Below are 15530 nucleotides of genomic sequence, written 5' to 3' on the forward strand. Positions count from 1 at the left end.
TCTATTATAAAAAGGTAGTAGAAATTATTGTAAAAAGGTTTTGTCTAATGCTAGAGCCTGCTATTTTAAGGTCATGAAATCTTGTACTTCATCTAAAAAATTAGGCTCTCGTGACTTCTGGAGAATCTTTAACAGTTTAAATAATAAGGGCAAATCTGTTATTCTATCTCTCTTGTACGTTTCAGATTTTGTCACCTCGCCTTAAGACAAAGCTGAATTATTTGCTAAGAACTTTTCATCAATATCATCTCTTGATTCCACTAGTTGCGTTCTACCTGATATAGCCAACAAACAGGTTGATCCTTTGCTTGACATTTGTATCACTCCAGCTTCTGTATCTAAAATGATTTCCTGCTTCAACTTTCGGACAACATAGCTGTTGAAGTCTTGCAGAAGTGTTCTCCAGAGCTGTCATCTATACTTTCAAAACTATTTAACAAGTGCTTATCGGAGTCTTGTTTTCTGGCATGCTGAAAAGCGGCATCTGCTATCCTGATTTCAAAAATCCTGGAGAGCGATCTGGCTCGTCTAACTACTAGTGCGTGTCATACTTTTTTTTTTCCAGATTGAAAACCCTGTATTCTAAAAACTTGTATTTATATATAATTTTACTAAAAAAAGCTTAGGTTTAAAAATCCGAAATGATTTAGCTACCGGGAATCGATAATTAGTATTCACTTAAATTCGCAGAAAATTCTTACTAGAATAGCAAATTTTTGCTTGTGGTTGTATATTTTTGTCGGCTTAAATTTTTTTTAATTTTTCAAAATTATTATTATTAAAATGTTTATAATAGTTTATTTAATAAAAATAGATTTTTTTTTATTACAGTTTTATTTTAACAAAATAAAATATACATTTCTTTTTTTTTTTTGTCATTAAAATCAAATCTTTCTTTGACCGATTAGTAGACATCAATTCTCTCGATAAGTCCTGCCCTTTTTATAAAACCATCTCTTTTTTCTTGAGAATAAACTTTGCTTGCTGCTTCTGTTACCTGTTTAACTCATCTTTCAATTGACTATCCATGACAAGGCCAATTTGGAACAATCATAGGCTGAAATATTATCTGTTTTACTTCTTCTGTTGTCAGATCACAAGTAAGAATAGGCTCATAGGATATATTCCAGTCGATTAGCTGTATAAGCGTTGTTGCATCAGGTTTTATTTCTAGAGTTATTCTAGTTCTCACATTTTTATCACCAGTTTGAAGTTTTTCATCACCAGGACCTCTGATTTTCACAATTAACTCTATACTGTTCTTTCTTTCCTCTACATTCTCTGAGCAGAGCATTGTCTGTATGATGCACTCAGGGAAAGCATACCACGCTGAACGTCGAACTGTTGGCGTAACAATCTCTACTACTTCACTTGATTGATGTTTCAGAAGGCTAAGCTGGTAAAGAATATGTCTCGGTCCTTCAGTAAACCTGTACTCAACTTTTAAACCACGTACACATGTAAACGCCAACAATGAACTCAGTTATTAATTTAAGGTTTTTTAAATTTTCGCCTTCCAACTCATGTTTTGAGACCCAAACTCTGCAAAGTCTGTTGGCTGTTGTCAACCATCTTGAATGATTAACTGGCCCAATTTCAAGTAAAGCCAAGTCTGCAGGTATATTTCCACTTCTAATAGCAGAAACTATTTTATACCCATAAAACTGATCGGAGGATAAATTTTTGATTACTTCATCCTTTAGAGTAATAAGCGGATTTCCGACATCAATTTTTTCAAAGGATGGATTAATTTTCAGAACAGTTGCGTCATTTAATAATTTTCCAATGCTGCCTCTCCATTTGATGCTGCTCAGAGACTCTCCATCAAAAGTTATTATCAGATAACGTAGAGGAAGTTCATTAGTATGGAGTGCGCAAACCAGCCAGTTTAGCTTTCTTTCTAACTTTACTTCCAGCCAATGTATTGCTCTGCCTGACCACCCTATGTTAATACTAGTAGAATCACTACCAATTGCTGTTAAGCTTTTATTGGCACCATTACTTTTCAAAAATTTGTATTTATTCTGAGCAATTACTTCAGCGTGTTTCATATGTTTTTGAACTTTTTCAGGTGTGAAATGGAAAAGATACCTACCACCGGGCTCTTGACATACTGTATAATGTTCCTCTTTGATTGTAGCAGGATAACATTTAGACGAACCTTCGACTACTAATTGAACTTTTGTATTATCAATTCTGCCATAAAAAAAAAAACACATTCAATAATGGTAGACCTGAATTGAGTATCAAACTCTCTAGAAAGAGACTGCATAATTTTTTCTTGAGCTCTCTTGATTTTGCTGTGGTCAATAACCAACTTGGTATCATCTTCTTTAACTATTTCTGCGTCCATCCAAGCTGCTGTTGCAATAGCAACTGTTTCCCATAAGCATGTACCATACCGTATGCTTGCTAACGCTATTTTGGAAATACTTTCATAATTCCTTTGCCCTCGTAAATGTTCCTGATCTTCATTCTGTCAACACATTAGAATGAGTTCAGTATTGCTGTTTGTTGTGGAACATTCATTACTAAATAGTTCATCTGTTTCGCTAAATTCAAATTCAAACTTTTCTTCCTGACTTATAATTGTTTGTTGCAGTTCTTCAGACGCTTTTTGCTTTAGCTATGGATAAAGTAATTGAATTTTCATTAATTGATGTTTTGTAAAATATTGTAAGTACATATAGTTTAATGAATAGATTTTTTAGTTGTCGTTTCCTAATACAATTAAAATATTAATTGTCATATGTAAAAATTTCATTTTGAATTTAATTAGATTTTGTTATTTTTAAGTTGAAACAGGCAGCTATATTTGTAATATAACTAAAATTAATTTAATTTTGGAGTTTAATTAATTTTTCTTTATTAACTAATTGCTAATTACAAACGTAACTAATTAAAAAAATCTTACTTCTTCCTTCAATCTTCTTTCTCCAATTTTATGTAGCTTTTTGTTTTCTTTCAAGTCAGCTAATCCAATTTGATGCGGACCGTAGGGCGGTCCACGATACAATGCTAAAAAATAAATGTTATCAGAATGCTGCTCCACAAGGTTCCTTTTATTCCATTTGGTAATAGGAATGTTCAGGACAAATTTTGGTTAATTTGGAACATATTTAGAGGTAGCAGCCAAGAGAACAATTTTTATTTTAAGTTCATGACAAGGTTCTCGCTATGTAAAAACTGATTAAAATTGTGTATAGCATGTACAATTTTATTTATGTATTATTTTATTAATCTATTGGTCTTAAGTAAGCGGTGTATGAACTACGATCAATAATTTTTAGGAATTAAGTACGTAGTTGCTTTTTGTCGATTGGCGATTATTAGACCATTGATGAATTTATAAATAGTATTAATATTTGTGTTAAATAATTTAAAGCTATTTTAATGAATTACAGTACTTTACAAAATTTCTGTGATAATTTTTTTATATCATAGATAACAATGACGCAGCCTATGACCAGAAGTTCACCACAAGTTTGGCTGATTGGCAAGTGTGAAGAGGAAATTCTTGGTTCTGAATTGTCGACAAATGGTGCAGTCTTGAAAAATTTTATGTTCCACCACATTGAAAATAGACTAACGATTGCTAGAAGTTTAAAACTTCTAAAGTTTCAACCTTCCTGATCGAGGTGCCATGCTTGTTATTGGGCCAGTGGCACAAGCGCTCAGTGTGGAGTCAGACGATGTGACTTTGTCTCGTAGTACCATTAAATGTGCTCGTATGGCCACACGGAAGGCAGTAGCAACTGCACAACAGGCATCATTCTCAGCCAACATGGATTATCCGTTACTACTTCATTGGGATGGAAAATTGCTTCCAGACCTTACAGGCAACAGCAAATAACTTGTAGATCGAATAGCCATTCTTGTTTCAGGGAAAAAAAGGAGCAACTGCTTGCTGTCCCAAAGATTGGGCGTGGCACAGGCGAAGAACAGTGTAATGCCTGCTTATGTATATTAGAAGACTGGCAACTCAAACCATTGATTCAAGGATTAGTCTTCAAGACAACAGCTTCCAACACAGGATTGAACATCGGTACCTGCACTCTACTTGAAAAAGCTCTGGAAAAGGAACTTGTATGGATTGCTTGTCGCCATCACATGTTTGAGGTCGTGCTCGCCAATGTGTTCTCTGCTGTTCATGGACCACCCAGTGGACCTGAAATAGGCCTGTTTAAATGATTTTAAACTATGTGGCCATTCATCAACAAGGATGATTTTAAGTCTGCACCTGACATCCTCTTTGAAGGTATGCCCATTGGTCTTCGTGCAGATATGATATCATTTTTCAGGGACACGGTACATGCAGAACTCTCCCGTGATGACTACAAGGAGCTACTACAGCTGTTATGTTTGCCTTGGAGGCGAAGGCACATTTAGTTTTTGTGCACCTGGAGCAATGCATCATGCCACATGGATGGCTAAAGCCATCTATTCTATCAAGATTTTTCTAGTTAATGATCAGGTCAAACTTACTGCAAAAGAGATAGCTGGAATCGAGTCCATTGCACTTTTTGTATCACTGGTCTATGCCCGCTATTGGCATGAAGCTTCTCTTGCATCAAGAGCTCCTTTCAATGATATGAATCTCCCAATTCTACTACACAAGTACCCAAATATCAAAGTCAGAGAGTCTGCTATCAAGGCGTTTGGTCGGCACTTGTGGTATTTTTTGGAGACACTTGTTGCTCTCGCCCTCTTTGATGAACGCGTTGATGATGATACTAAAGCTTCTATGGTTGTCAACTTTTTTCTGCCACCAAATGCAAATGCACGCAAATGTCTGGACTTAAAAGATTTCGACTGTCGTGCACCATTGCAGACATACATCACTAGTCATTCTTTGAATATCTTCAATCTTCTAGCAATTAATGGAAAGGAAGAAGCAAGAACCTTCTTGTCAAAGCATCTGACCAATTGGGCTTCTGACACAACCTTCCAATCAATGCTGGCTAGTGTAAAAGTTCTAAAGGTTGTAAATGATTGTGCAGAAAGAGGGGTTACACTCATTCAATCTTTTAATTCTTCCTTGGCAAAGGATGAAACTCAGAGACAGTATCTGTTGCAACTAATGTCCAGCCATTGGAAAGAGTTTCCTGTTCTGACAAAAGCGGCTCTTATGTTTCACTAAGAACACTTCTTGACTTTTTAGAAACTATTGTTTAATATTGTTTCATGATTATATTATCAAGTTAAAGCTTGGTTTTAAAGTTTGTTTAGTCTTAAGAAACATTAAAGTATAATAGAACAACAATTTACATAATCAGAAATCAATAAGTAAAATTATGTGAATTTTCGATAATGAATTCAAGAAGTCTTATAAAGTTGCTACCTCTAAATATTACTTAATTTTATTCAAATTTTGGAATTAAATTAGTAATAGCATATAGAATAAGAATAGCCTTGTGGAGGATTGCATTTTTAAACTTTATATTTTTGGACCACCCTGGCGTCCCTATTTTAGCTCTTTGCCCAAGTATAAAAACTAACTCTTTCTTTAGAATCTTTTTCTTCTATTTGCACGTACAGTTAATATGGGCTTCATCATTACATTCTGAAAAACAATTTTTCTCTTGACAAGTAATAATTTTGCAATTACAATTCAGTATACCAAACAATTTGTCAAGTTTTGCCAAAAATCTAACTTTATTCTTTAAGCTTGCTTTTCCCGTAACAACCAAGTTGGCTGCATTCCATTCATTCACTAATGTTGCAGTAATATAATGTTCAATATGTGTTACAGGATATACAAATAAAGCATTGGCGTGGATCCATTTACCAATCAACTTTGAGTAAACATTGTTTATTAGTGATTTTATCTGATAATTTCATGTTTCTATTGTTTCTTTCTTGTAAAAATAGACCATATCCAAGAAGATCTCTTAGCGTTGGTAACTCCGATACAAGAATATCTGTTCCAGAACCTATATAATCTGAAAGCTTTGATCCGCTTCTTTTTCTAGTTCTTGATGATATTGACTTTGCCATGATTAAATAGCAAAGTTCATGATTTGAAAACTTTTTGCGTAAATTTTTTAATTTTTAAAATTTTTCATAATATTTTTTAACATTTAACATACAAATTATATGTTCGACAATGTATAAATTGGCAACTTTATATAGTTTTGATATCAAATAGAATTCAACATGAGTGGGTGTAAACAATTACTTGCATTGAAAAATGTGTATACGCAAAACAGTATCTGTGGTTAGGGTCAAAGCTAATTATGAAAAATTGACCATAAATATGCAATTTTGAAACACACTTCCCGTTAGATAGAGGTGGATAGGTTAAGGGTATCGCTCTTGACATTTCTAAAGTTTTTGATAAAATTTGGTATGCTGGTCTTCTCAATAAGCTTTCTTCTTTTGGTATATCAGGTAGCATCTTTAAGACTATTGAATCCTTTTTTTTTAATCGTAATATAAAAATTATTCTCAATGGACAGCACTCTTCTTCATACCCTGTAACTTCAGTGTTTCCTCAAGGTTCGGTGGTGTACACTCAGTACACCACTGAACCTTATTTTATTTAAAAATCGGTGGTGTACACTCAGTACACCACCGATTTTATTCAATCAAAATTAAACTTTGATTGAATAAAAATTGCAACTGTAACGACTTTTAAAAAAAGTTTTTTTAAAAACATTAAAACCAGCGTTTTAAACTTCTTTGTAATTTTTTTGCGCACTCACTTTTTTTAAAAAGAGAATTAAAAGTTTTTTTGTAATTTCAATGAATAATAATGGTAAAATAGGTTTCAATCAAAGTTTTTTTGAAGTTATTCTTTAAAATAAAAATGTATCATTTTATTTAAATTATTTTTAATAATATAACAATGGAATGTTTTCTATTATAGAGCTTATAATGAAACTTTATTTGTATATTAAAATTTTATATTAATTAAAGAAGGCATTTTCAACAAATGTTTTAAAATTAAATAAAAAAAAATTTATTATTTAATTAAAAGCGTTTGATAAATAAACGTTTAACATAAGAAATTTTTATATTTTAATTTTGTAAAAACGTTTGCTAATTAATAGTAGTTATGAATTCAAAACTTTCATTCATTCTTTGTAAAAAGTGAAAACCGGCGTTATAATTTAAACAGAATAAGTTAAGTTAATAGAAAAAAAAGGAAAAAAAACTTCAACAATTAGACTTTAAAAATGTTGCTTTATTGTTACGTTAGATTAAAAAGCAATTATCCAAAATTTTGTAATTAAAGTAATTATCAAAAATTGTTTCATTGATAAATAGTAATTTAACAAGATAACAAATTTGCCTTTAGCGGCAAATGTGTTGCTAAATGTAGAGATGCAAGCTGTGACAAAAAAATTAATTTAAATAATGAGTAATTTAAATTTAAGTAGTAAGTTTAAAATTTAACCAATTTAAATAGATACTCGGCCAGGCAACTCAATTGCATCAAAATATTATTTCCAGTAGCCCTTTGAACGATTCGGATGGCATTCGCCATTGGGCAAACACAAGTGTACACCACTGAAGTTCTATCCTTGGCCCTATACTCTTTTTAATTTGCATTAATGATCTTCCAGATATTCTCACATCTAAGGGGGCATTGTTCGCTGATAATACTACCATTTATTCTTGTCTTGATAAGAAGCCAACACTCTCTGATTACTTGAAGGGGGCATTTGAGGTTGAAAAGGATCTCACTTCTGCTACAGCATGGGACTCACAGTGGCTGGTGAACTTAAATTCAGATAAATCCCAATTTTTCTTAGCCAATCGCTACTGTAATAATTTAGATCTTCCTATATTTATGAACGGTGATTTACTCGACAAGTCATCTACCCTTCATCTTCTAGAATTAAGTCTAACTTCTGATCTTTCTTGAAAACCATATATCAAATCCATTGCAAAATTTGCATCTGCTAAGGTTGCATCTCTTTATCATGCTCTACACTTACTTCGGATTCTTACTTCGGATTCTATTCTTTATCTCTATAAATCTAAAATCAGTCCTTGCATGGAATACTGTTGCCATATCTGGTGAAGATCTTCTAATGATGCTCTTTCTCTTTTAGACAAGGTGCAAAAACGCATTGTAAACATAGTTGAACCTGCTCTTGCTGCTAACCTGCAACCATTATCACATCGCCTTAATGTTGCTTCTCTTTCTCTTTTCTATAAATACTATATCAGGCACTGCTCTAAAGAGCTAGCGTCTCTAGTGACATCTACTTCATCTTTTCTCTTCAAGTAACTTCCAACTCTAACAGGGGTTGCTTGCAGCCTTGTTGGAAGCAAAAATGATGAGAAAAAAAAGTTGTAATAGGTATGATGATATGGGAATTCCAATGATGAAGAAAAATGAGAAAATAGTTTTAGAGAGATCAAACTGTGATCAAAAGCAAATGAGCACCTAGTCAGTGCTCAGTTTCTCTACATTCTTTGCACTTTGCAAGAGATGAGACTCAGCAGAAAAAAAGTTACTTCAAGGACCATGAGAATTAGTGAATGACAGATTTAGAAAACTTGGTCATGACGATGGTTTTTTGTGTTTTATAGATTTTGATTCATTTTTTAAATTGGTTAAAGAACTTGACTTAAAGAACAGATAGTACTCACTACACTATTTAATAGTTCAAACAATTGCAAAGCTGTAACAAAGGGCTTCAAATGTGGCCTCAACAATGCACACCAAAAGTATTACCAGGAATACTATTCATGCACAGCATGGCACTGTTATATCTGATATTTTAAAGCTGTTGATGGAATCAGCCTCTCTGAGAGCTCTCGAAGAGTTCTGGAAACCTGAATATCAGTCAATCTCAGAACCATAAAACTGAGTTTTAGAGCTGTACCCTCATTAGGAGATAATAGAATGAGTTGCCTATTCATAGAAACAGAGACAACCAAAACCCATGCATTGAGTCAAAAAGATCCAGATCCATTTTTTTTAATGTGTACTTTTTCTCTTAAGTATTTATTTTTTAATATTGTAATTCGTTACATTTTAAATCTTTAAAAAAATTTTGTTACGAATTTAAATTCACAAAAAGTTTTGATTTTTTTAATTGTTAAAAAAACGTTTTATGAAATTGTTTACTTAAAATTTTCATTAATGTTTGAGGCAAAGTTACATTAAGACATTAAATCGTGCCTCACTTATGTTTTAAATTTTATTCTTCCTATAAGAATTTTAAAAGAAAATTTACATTTTATACAAAGTAAAAAAACATAAAAAATTTTTAATCTTTAACTGATAAACTGAGTATTAAATAACGACTTATTTATCACATTATTTATATTAATAAATGCACACTTACAAATATTAGTTGTTTATGTTTTGTTACCTGAAAATGACTGTTAAAAAAGTAAAAATTTTTAATGAGACAGTTTACTACTTTTCACTTTTACTTGAGTAAACTTTTCGACCGGTAACATTTACTTGTACTTGAATAAAATTTTACTTAAGTAACTTTTATTTGATTACAAAGTTTTGTTACTTTTTCCTCCTCTCAACAATTTTTACAATTTTAATTTTAAACTTTTAAATTTTAATTTTAAAATTTCCACATTCAACTATTTACATATCTGTAAATTTTTTACACTTCGTAAAAAGTTTATATACATATATAGATATTTATATAAATTTAAAGTTAATATGTATTTATATATATATTCACTCAGCTTTAATGGCTGCCAAGAGTTCCGTGTCAAACAGACATAAGTGAGCATTACTACTACTATAAAGTTCAGTAATAATATATATAAATATTGTATTAGAAAGTGAAGTTTTTGATATAGTCTAGCAGGCCAGTCTCAATAAGCTCTCTTAAGGTCTGGGAAAGTTATTTTATTATACCTTTGCTTTTAATAGTTTCTGGGGTATCACTGGGGTATTACATGGTTCCATCAAACTTGTGTTGTTTTTCATCTAGATTTACGATTTTCTTGAAAGTCTAAAGGAATTCTATTTGCTTATAACACATAACTGTATACTCTTAAGCCATGGCAAGATTAGAGAGGTTTAGCTCTTGCTGGAGTCCTCACTCCCCTAAATTAGTTTACATGAGCTATTTTTGGCGCAAATGTAAATAATTAAGAATTTTTCTTGATACATAAATTCATTTTATTGAGTTTTTTAAACTGCAGGTTATAAATGTCAAGAGGCAAAAAATATAAATTTATATTTGATAAATATAAAATTATAAAAAATATTTTTTTTTTCGTTATTTACATTCTGAGTTGTTACAAGGCGAGTTATAAGAAAATTAAAAAGCACATTTAAAAGATCTTCTTATTTTTATTGCATTACTTACACTAAGCATTTAGAACAGAAGAGAAAGAAAAAACGCTTGTAATTTAATTTTAAATGAATGAGTTTGGTATTATAATTGGGTAAATTGCTTCTAAAAAACTTTAAATTGTTTTTAATAAAATTATATCATAGTAAATATACTATTTTCCTTTTTTAAATGTTTATATTATATATATAAAATATAATCTATTAAAAATTAAAAAATAAATTATATGAGCATGTATTTTTCAATATATATTAAAATCTTTCAACAGTTTCCACATTTCTTCAATAACTTTAAACAGTTTTGATGACATTTTAAACAAGTGAACAAAGTAACTGATGTTTTTAACAAGTGAACAAAGTAACTGATGTTTTTAACAAGTAGACTAAGTAACTTATGTTTTAAACAAGTGAACTAAGTCACTGATGTTTTAAACAAGTGAGCTAAATAACTTATGTTTTAAACAAGTGAACTAAGTAAATAATGTTTTAATCAAGTGAACTAAGTAACGGATGTTTTAAACAAGTGAACTAAGTAACTTATGTTTTAAACAAGTGAAAAAAGTAACTGTTGTTTTTAACAAGTGAACTAAGTCACTGATGTTTTAAACAAGTGAACTATGATTGTGTGATAGCTTTCACAAAAAAAAATAATATTATGTAAAAATGATGTTTTTAAAGTAAAGATGGCTGTCTACGTGAGTAGCTTGCTTGGGTTGCTATGTCTTTTTTACACATGCTCATGAGCTTACTCAGCTTACGCACTCAGTTATTCCTTTGTTTTCCATTTTACTTTTAGACAAGGTTTTTAGACAAGTTTGTACTCGAGTTTTGATAAAAATTCATTTTTTGATTGTTTAGCCTGATCTTGAATATGATATCTTAGAAATAATAGCTTGAGGCTTTTACTTCTTTGTCCTTGTATATAATTGCAGTGTCATTTTTAGGCTAGTTCTTCTAATGGTGTTATTTTACTTTTAAACAACGTTAAAATTTGGATTGTAATCTCTTGCTGAGAAGCTTGAACCTCTGATTCACGTAAGGTTGCATTTCTCCATGTTTCCATGGTTGCATTTCTTTCTCCGCAAATACTTACATGGTTGCTGCTTATATGACCTATAATCTCTTGTTCCATAAAAAAAAAAAAAAGAAAAGAAAACACAATCTTAAATTACTTATTACTTTTTCTTGTCTTTATGTTTTTCTTTATACATACAATTTACATCTCTTAAATCACTTTCTTGCACTTTAACTTTGTTTACTTTCTAGTAACTGAAATAGTTGTTACTTGCAGCCTTGTTGTTGCTTGCAGCTTGCAAGTGAATTTGTTTTAAAAAAGCAACAAGTTATATTAAAAATAAACTTATTTTTACTGGTAACATTACAAAACAAGATGTTAATTATGTTATTTTATATATTTGTTTATATATATTTGAATTGTATTTTTACAGCAGTTAAATTTTACAGCAGTTAAATTATGTGTTTTTCTTTACACATTTTACATCTTTACATCTTTTTATGTCTATTACATATACTATTATGTCTATTATTATGTTTACATCTATTTCATATTACATCTTTACATCTTACCATTTTACATCTTTACATCTTACCATTTTACATCTTTACATCTTACCATTTTACATCTTACACAATTTACATCTTTTGAACCATTTTCTTGCACTTTAACTTTGTTTACGTAGTAACTGAAATAGTTGTTACTTGCAGCCTTGTTGCTTGCAGCTTGCAAGTGAATTTGTTTTAAAAAAGAAACAAGTTATGTTAAAAATTAACTTATTTTTACTGTTAACATTACAAAACAAGTTTTTGATGTTAGTTATGTTATTTTATATATTTATTTATATATATTTGAATTGTATTTTTACAGCAGTTAAGTTGATTTTGAAGCAGTTAAGTTGATTTGTTGGCTAAATCTATTTCTTTCTTTTTTTTTCTTTTTTAAGTTTTATGTTCATGGTTTTCATTTTTTTTTTAAGTTTATTGTCTATGACTCCACACTTTTATGGTTTAAGCAGATTTCCTATTTTTTCTTTCTCAAATATGACACTATAAAAGAGGATTTTTTTGCAAAATACAATAATTATATTTGTATTGTATTATAAAAATATATATGAAATATATATTGTAAAATATTTTATATTTTTATTATATATTATTTATTACAATATATTTTTATTTTATTAAAAACAACAATTATATATACTATAAACATGATCTGGTTCCCCTTTCAACCAAATAACCACTAAGATGACGAAAAACAATATATAATCTTTAATTTAAAGTCTCTGAAAATTGTTTAGAAATAGTTTCTGGATCTTCTGATAAATCATTAATTGTATGGAGAAAAAATAAAATAAAGCAGGTAACATTGAATTTATATATTGCTATTCAACTATTTAATTTAAATTACATGTTTTTGATTACATGTTTTGGTTCTGTTACACTTTTGGTGCAACACCTTGTGATGTTGCAATTCTATTAAATTATATTGCATTACAACTTTTAGATACAAATATTTGATAATTTCATAGGTTGCTGGGTATATATTAAAATATAATATTTAAATAAATTAATTTTTCAATATATTTTCTTAACTTTAAATGAAATAGTAAAATACAAGATTTTTAATCAAATAAAAATATTTTCTTAGACTTTACTCGGTCACACTGATGCAGTTTGTTCTGTTTGTTCATGTTGCTTAAAAAATGGCCAACAAATTCTAGTTAGCAGTTCATCAGATTCTTCAGTGAATATTTGGAGTCAAGAAAAAGATAAAGGTAAATGATTTATTTTGTGTTTAAAAACATCTAAAAGCATCTTTTAGTTAATCAATATCTATTTTCAAAAATGCAAAAAATACGCATCAAAGGACTAGACTAAGCTGTTAAGTCCTAGAGAAATTACGAAAAATTAGGAAGAGAAGAAGAAAATATAATAAAAAAGTTTAAAAGATATATTGAACAGATGTTAAGAACAAAATAAAGATTAAATATATATATATATATATCATTAGAATTAATCCCAGGTGCTCCGAAATTCAAGCTATACCTTTCTCTTGTACTTAAAATAGGCACAGCCACAAATACCTTGGAGTCAATGAGAATCTTGATTTAAAATCTCAAGCTTTTATCTGACCTTCACCCCTTGGATGTTTGAGGTCAGCAAAAAATTAACCTCGTTTCTATATTTTATGACAAAAACTTTTTGTCAATATTTTTTTTGCCGATCTCTAATAGTTTTAGATTGGCATAAAATTGCCAACGCCATTTTTCCCAATTAGGATGACTAAACTTTTTTATGCTGTCAAAATATTTTCAAAATGATATAAATATTTAAATTGTTCTACTAGTAAATTTATCTTTAGAAAAAGAAAAAAAAATTATTATTTATTTAAAAAAATTTAAAACTATGCTCTTAAGATAGATAAGATATAGTATATATTTATTCAACAAAGATGCTTTCCAGTTGCTGTTCAAAAAATAATAATAATATGTATAATACCATATATTGAAATAATGAAAGGACAACAGTTGAAGGTTTAGAGATTTTAAAATCTTTACCATAGTTTATTTTTAGTAATATTAAATGTTATAATGATGAAATTATTTGGCATTTAAGTTGCATTTTGGATTATTACATTAGTAGATCTACCTTATTTTAAAAACATATTATTTTAATGGGAAAAATAGTTGTACAGAAAATGTTTCAAGATGTTTGGAAAAGGAGCAAAAAAGTCAAGAAGGCAACTTATTATTATTATTATTATTATTATTATTATTATTATTATTATTAATATTAATTGTTTATCTCAGTCCATTTAAATCCTATAACTCTAAAGCACAGACTTTTTCAAGTATGTTTTCTAAAGTTTTTTAAAGATTTCAAAAATATGATTTAAATAACTTCTAAACCATGATGAATAATTGAATGAAGGAGGTTGACGAATGAATCTTTTGAAGAAATTATTATATCACTTTTTTATCTTTAGAGTTTGTACTTATGCAAACATTGACATTTGGTAATGGATTTGCATTAGCCGTCTCCATAGTAACAATTCCAGAAACAAATGGTAATTCATTTTGTAGCATAGAGGTAATTTATTTTATGATAAATTAAGAATTGAGCATATATATCAGGCTGTTATCGGAAGCATATTTTGAAACCCTATACAGGCTCAGAAAAGGCAGAGAAATTTGCAATCTGATTTGCTGATTTTGAAAGAGGGGCATAAGTACGTGTTTGGTAAAATCAAAGCATGTCAAAGCGCATTGATTTTTAAAAGTGAAATTGAATAATCGCATAAAAAATCAAATTATAATAACAAAAAAATTATGATTTTCCTATCAAATTGTGTATATTATTGTACTATTTTAAACTTCAGAATTCAAAATTTCCGTGATTTTCAACATAATATTTTTAAAATTAAGATTTAAAAAATTTATTTTCCTTACAGTTTTATAACTTATAAAAAAGACAACAATTGTAACAAACTATAAAACAGATAATGAAACTTGACTATGCTGTGATTCTCATACAATAGATTTTTGAAAACAGTTTCTACATATCGATAGAATATAATATCGATAGAATAATAATAACTTGGTATGATTTTTATATATCAAGTTACCATTATTCTTATCATTTACCTAAAAAAATATTTAAAAAAATTACCTAATTGCTTTTTAGAACGTTTTCCTAATTACTCCCATATATAAATTATATACATTACTAAAAGTTTTTAAGTTAAAGAATATTGCTTATTGGTTATTATAGCTAGCCCAGGTAATTTGCAACATTCTTGAATTAAAAGCGCTTGTAAGCAAGAGATTAAAAAAATTAAAACCAAATGTAAACTAACGCTGATTTAAATTAACCTTGGTGTTCTACTGTAATAAAAGGTTACAAAACATTGTAGCATAATAAACTATAATAAAAAGTCCATGACCTGATGTCTGCAGATTTCGTTTGGTACAGTAAATTAATTACAAAAAGAAAAAACTATTAACATTCCACACTTTATGGAGAACTAAGAGTAAAGAGGTAGAAACAAGAAAAATTGCAAACATAAAAAAACATGTTGTTTATTTCAATTTCAAAAATCAATACTTATAAACACATGTTTGTTGGTATATAGCTGTTAACCTGAACAAAATATTGGTAATTGTATTTTATAATTAGTAAAAATATGTTTACCTTCTAATAGCAACTGATTGTAATTAATATTAAA

At 29.3% G+C, this 15530-nt stretch overlaps 1 protein-coding gene across 1 annotated transcript in view; it reads left to right on the plus strand.

Annotated features, from left to right (window-relative positions):
* Positions 1–15530, plus strand: part of LOC100214096 (elongator complex protein 2) — a 119317-nt gene that overhangs the window by 9140 nt on the left and 94647 nt on the right. Inside the window, exons 3-5 of the mRNA XM_065809779.1 lie at positions 12604–12665; positions 12954–13080; positions 14292–14372. Coding sequence (XP_065665851.1) covers positions 12604–12665; positions 12954–13080; positions 14292–14372 — 270 coding nt within the window. The remainder of the gene's footprint in view (positions 1–12603; positions 12666–12953; positions 13081–14291; positions 14373–15530) is intronic.

This window comes from Hydra vulgaris, chromosome 11 (genome assembly GCF_038396675.1).
Source record: "Hydra vulgaris chromosome 11, alternate assembly HydraT2T_AEP".
NCBI classification, from domain to species: domain Eukaryota; kingdom Metazoa; phylum Cnidaria; class Hydrozoa; order Anthoathecata; family Hydridae; genus Hydra; species Hydra vulgaris.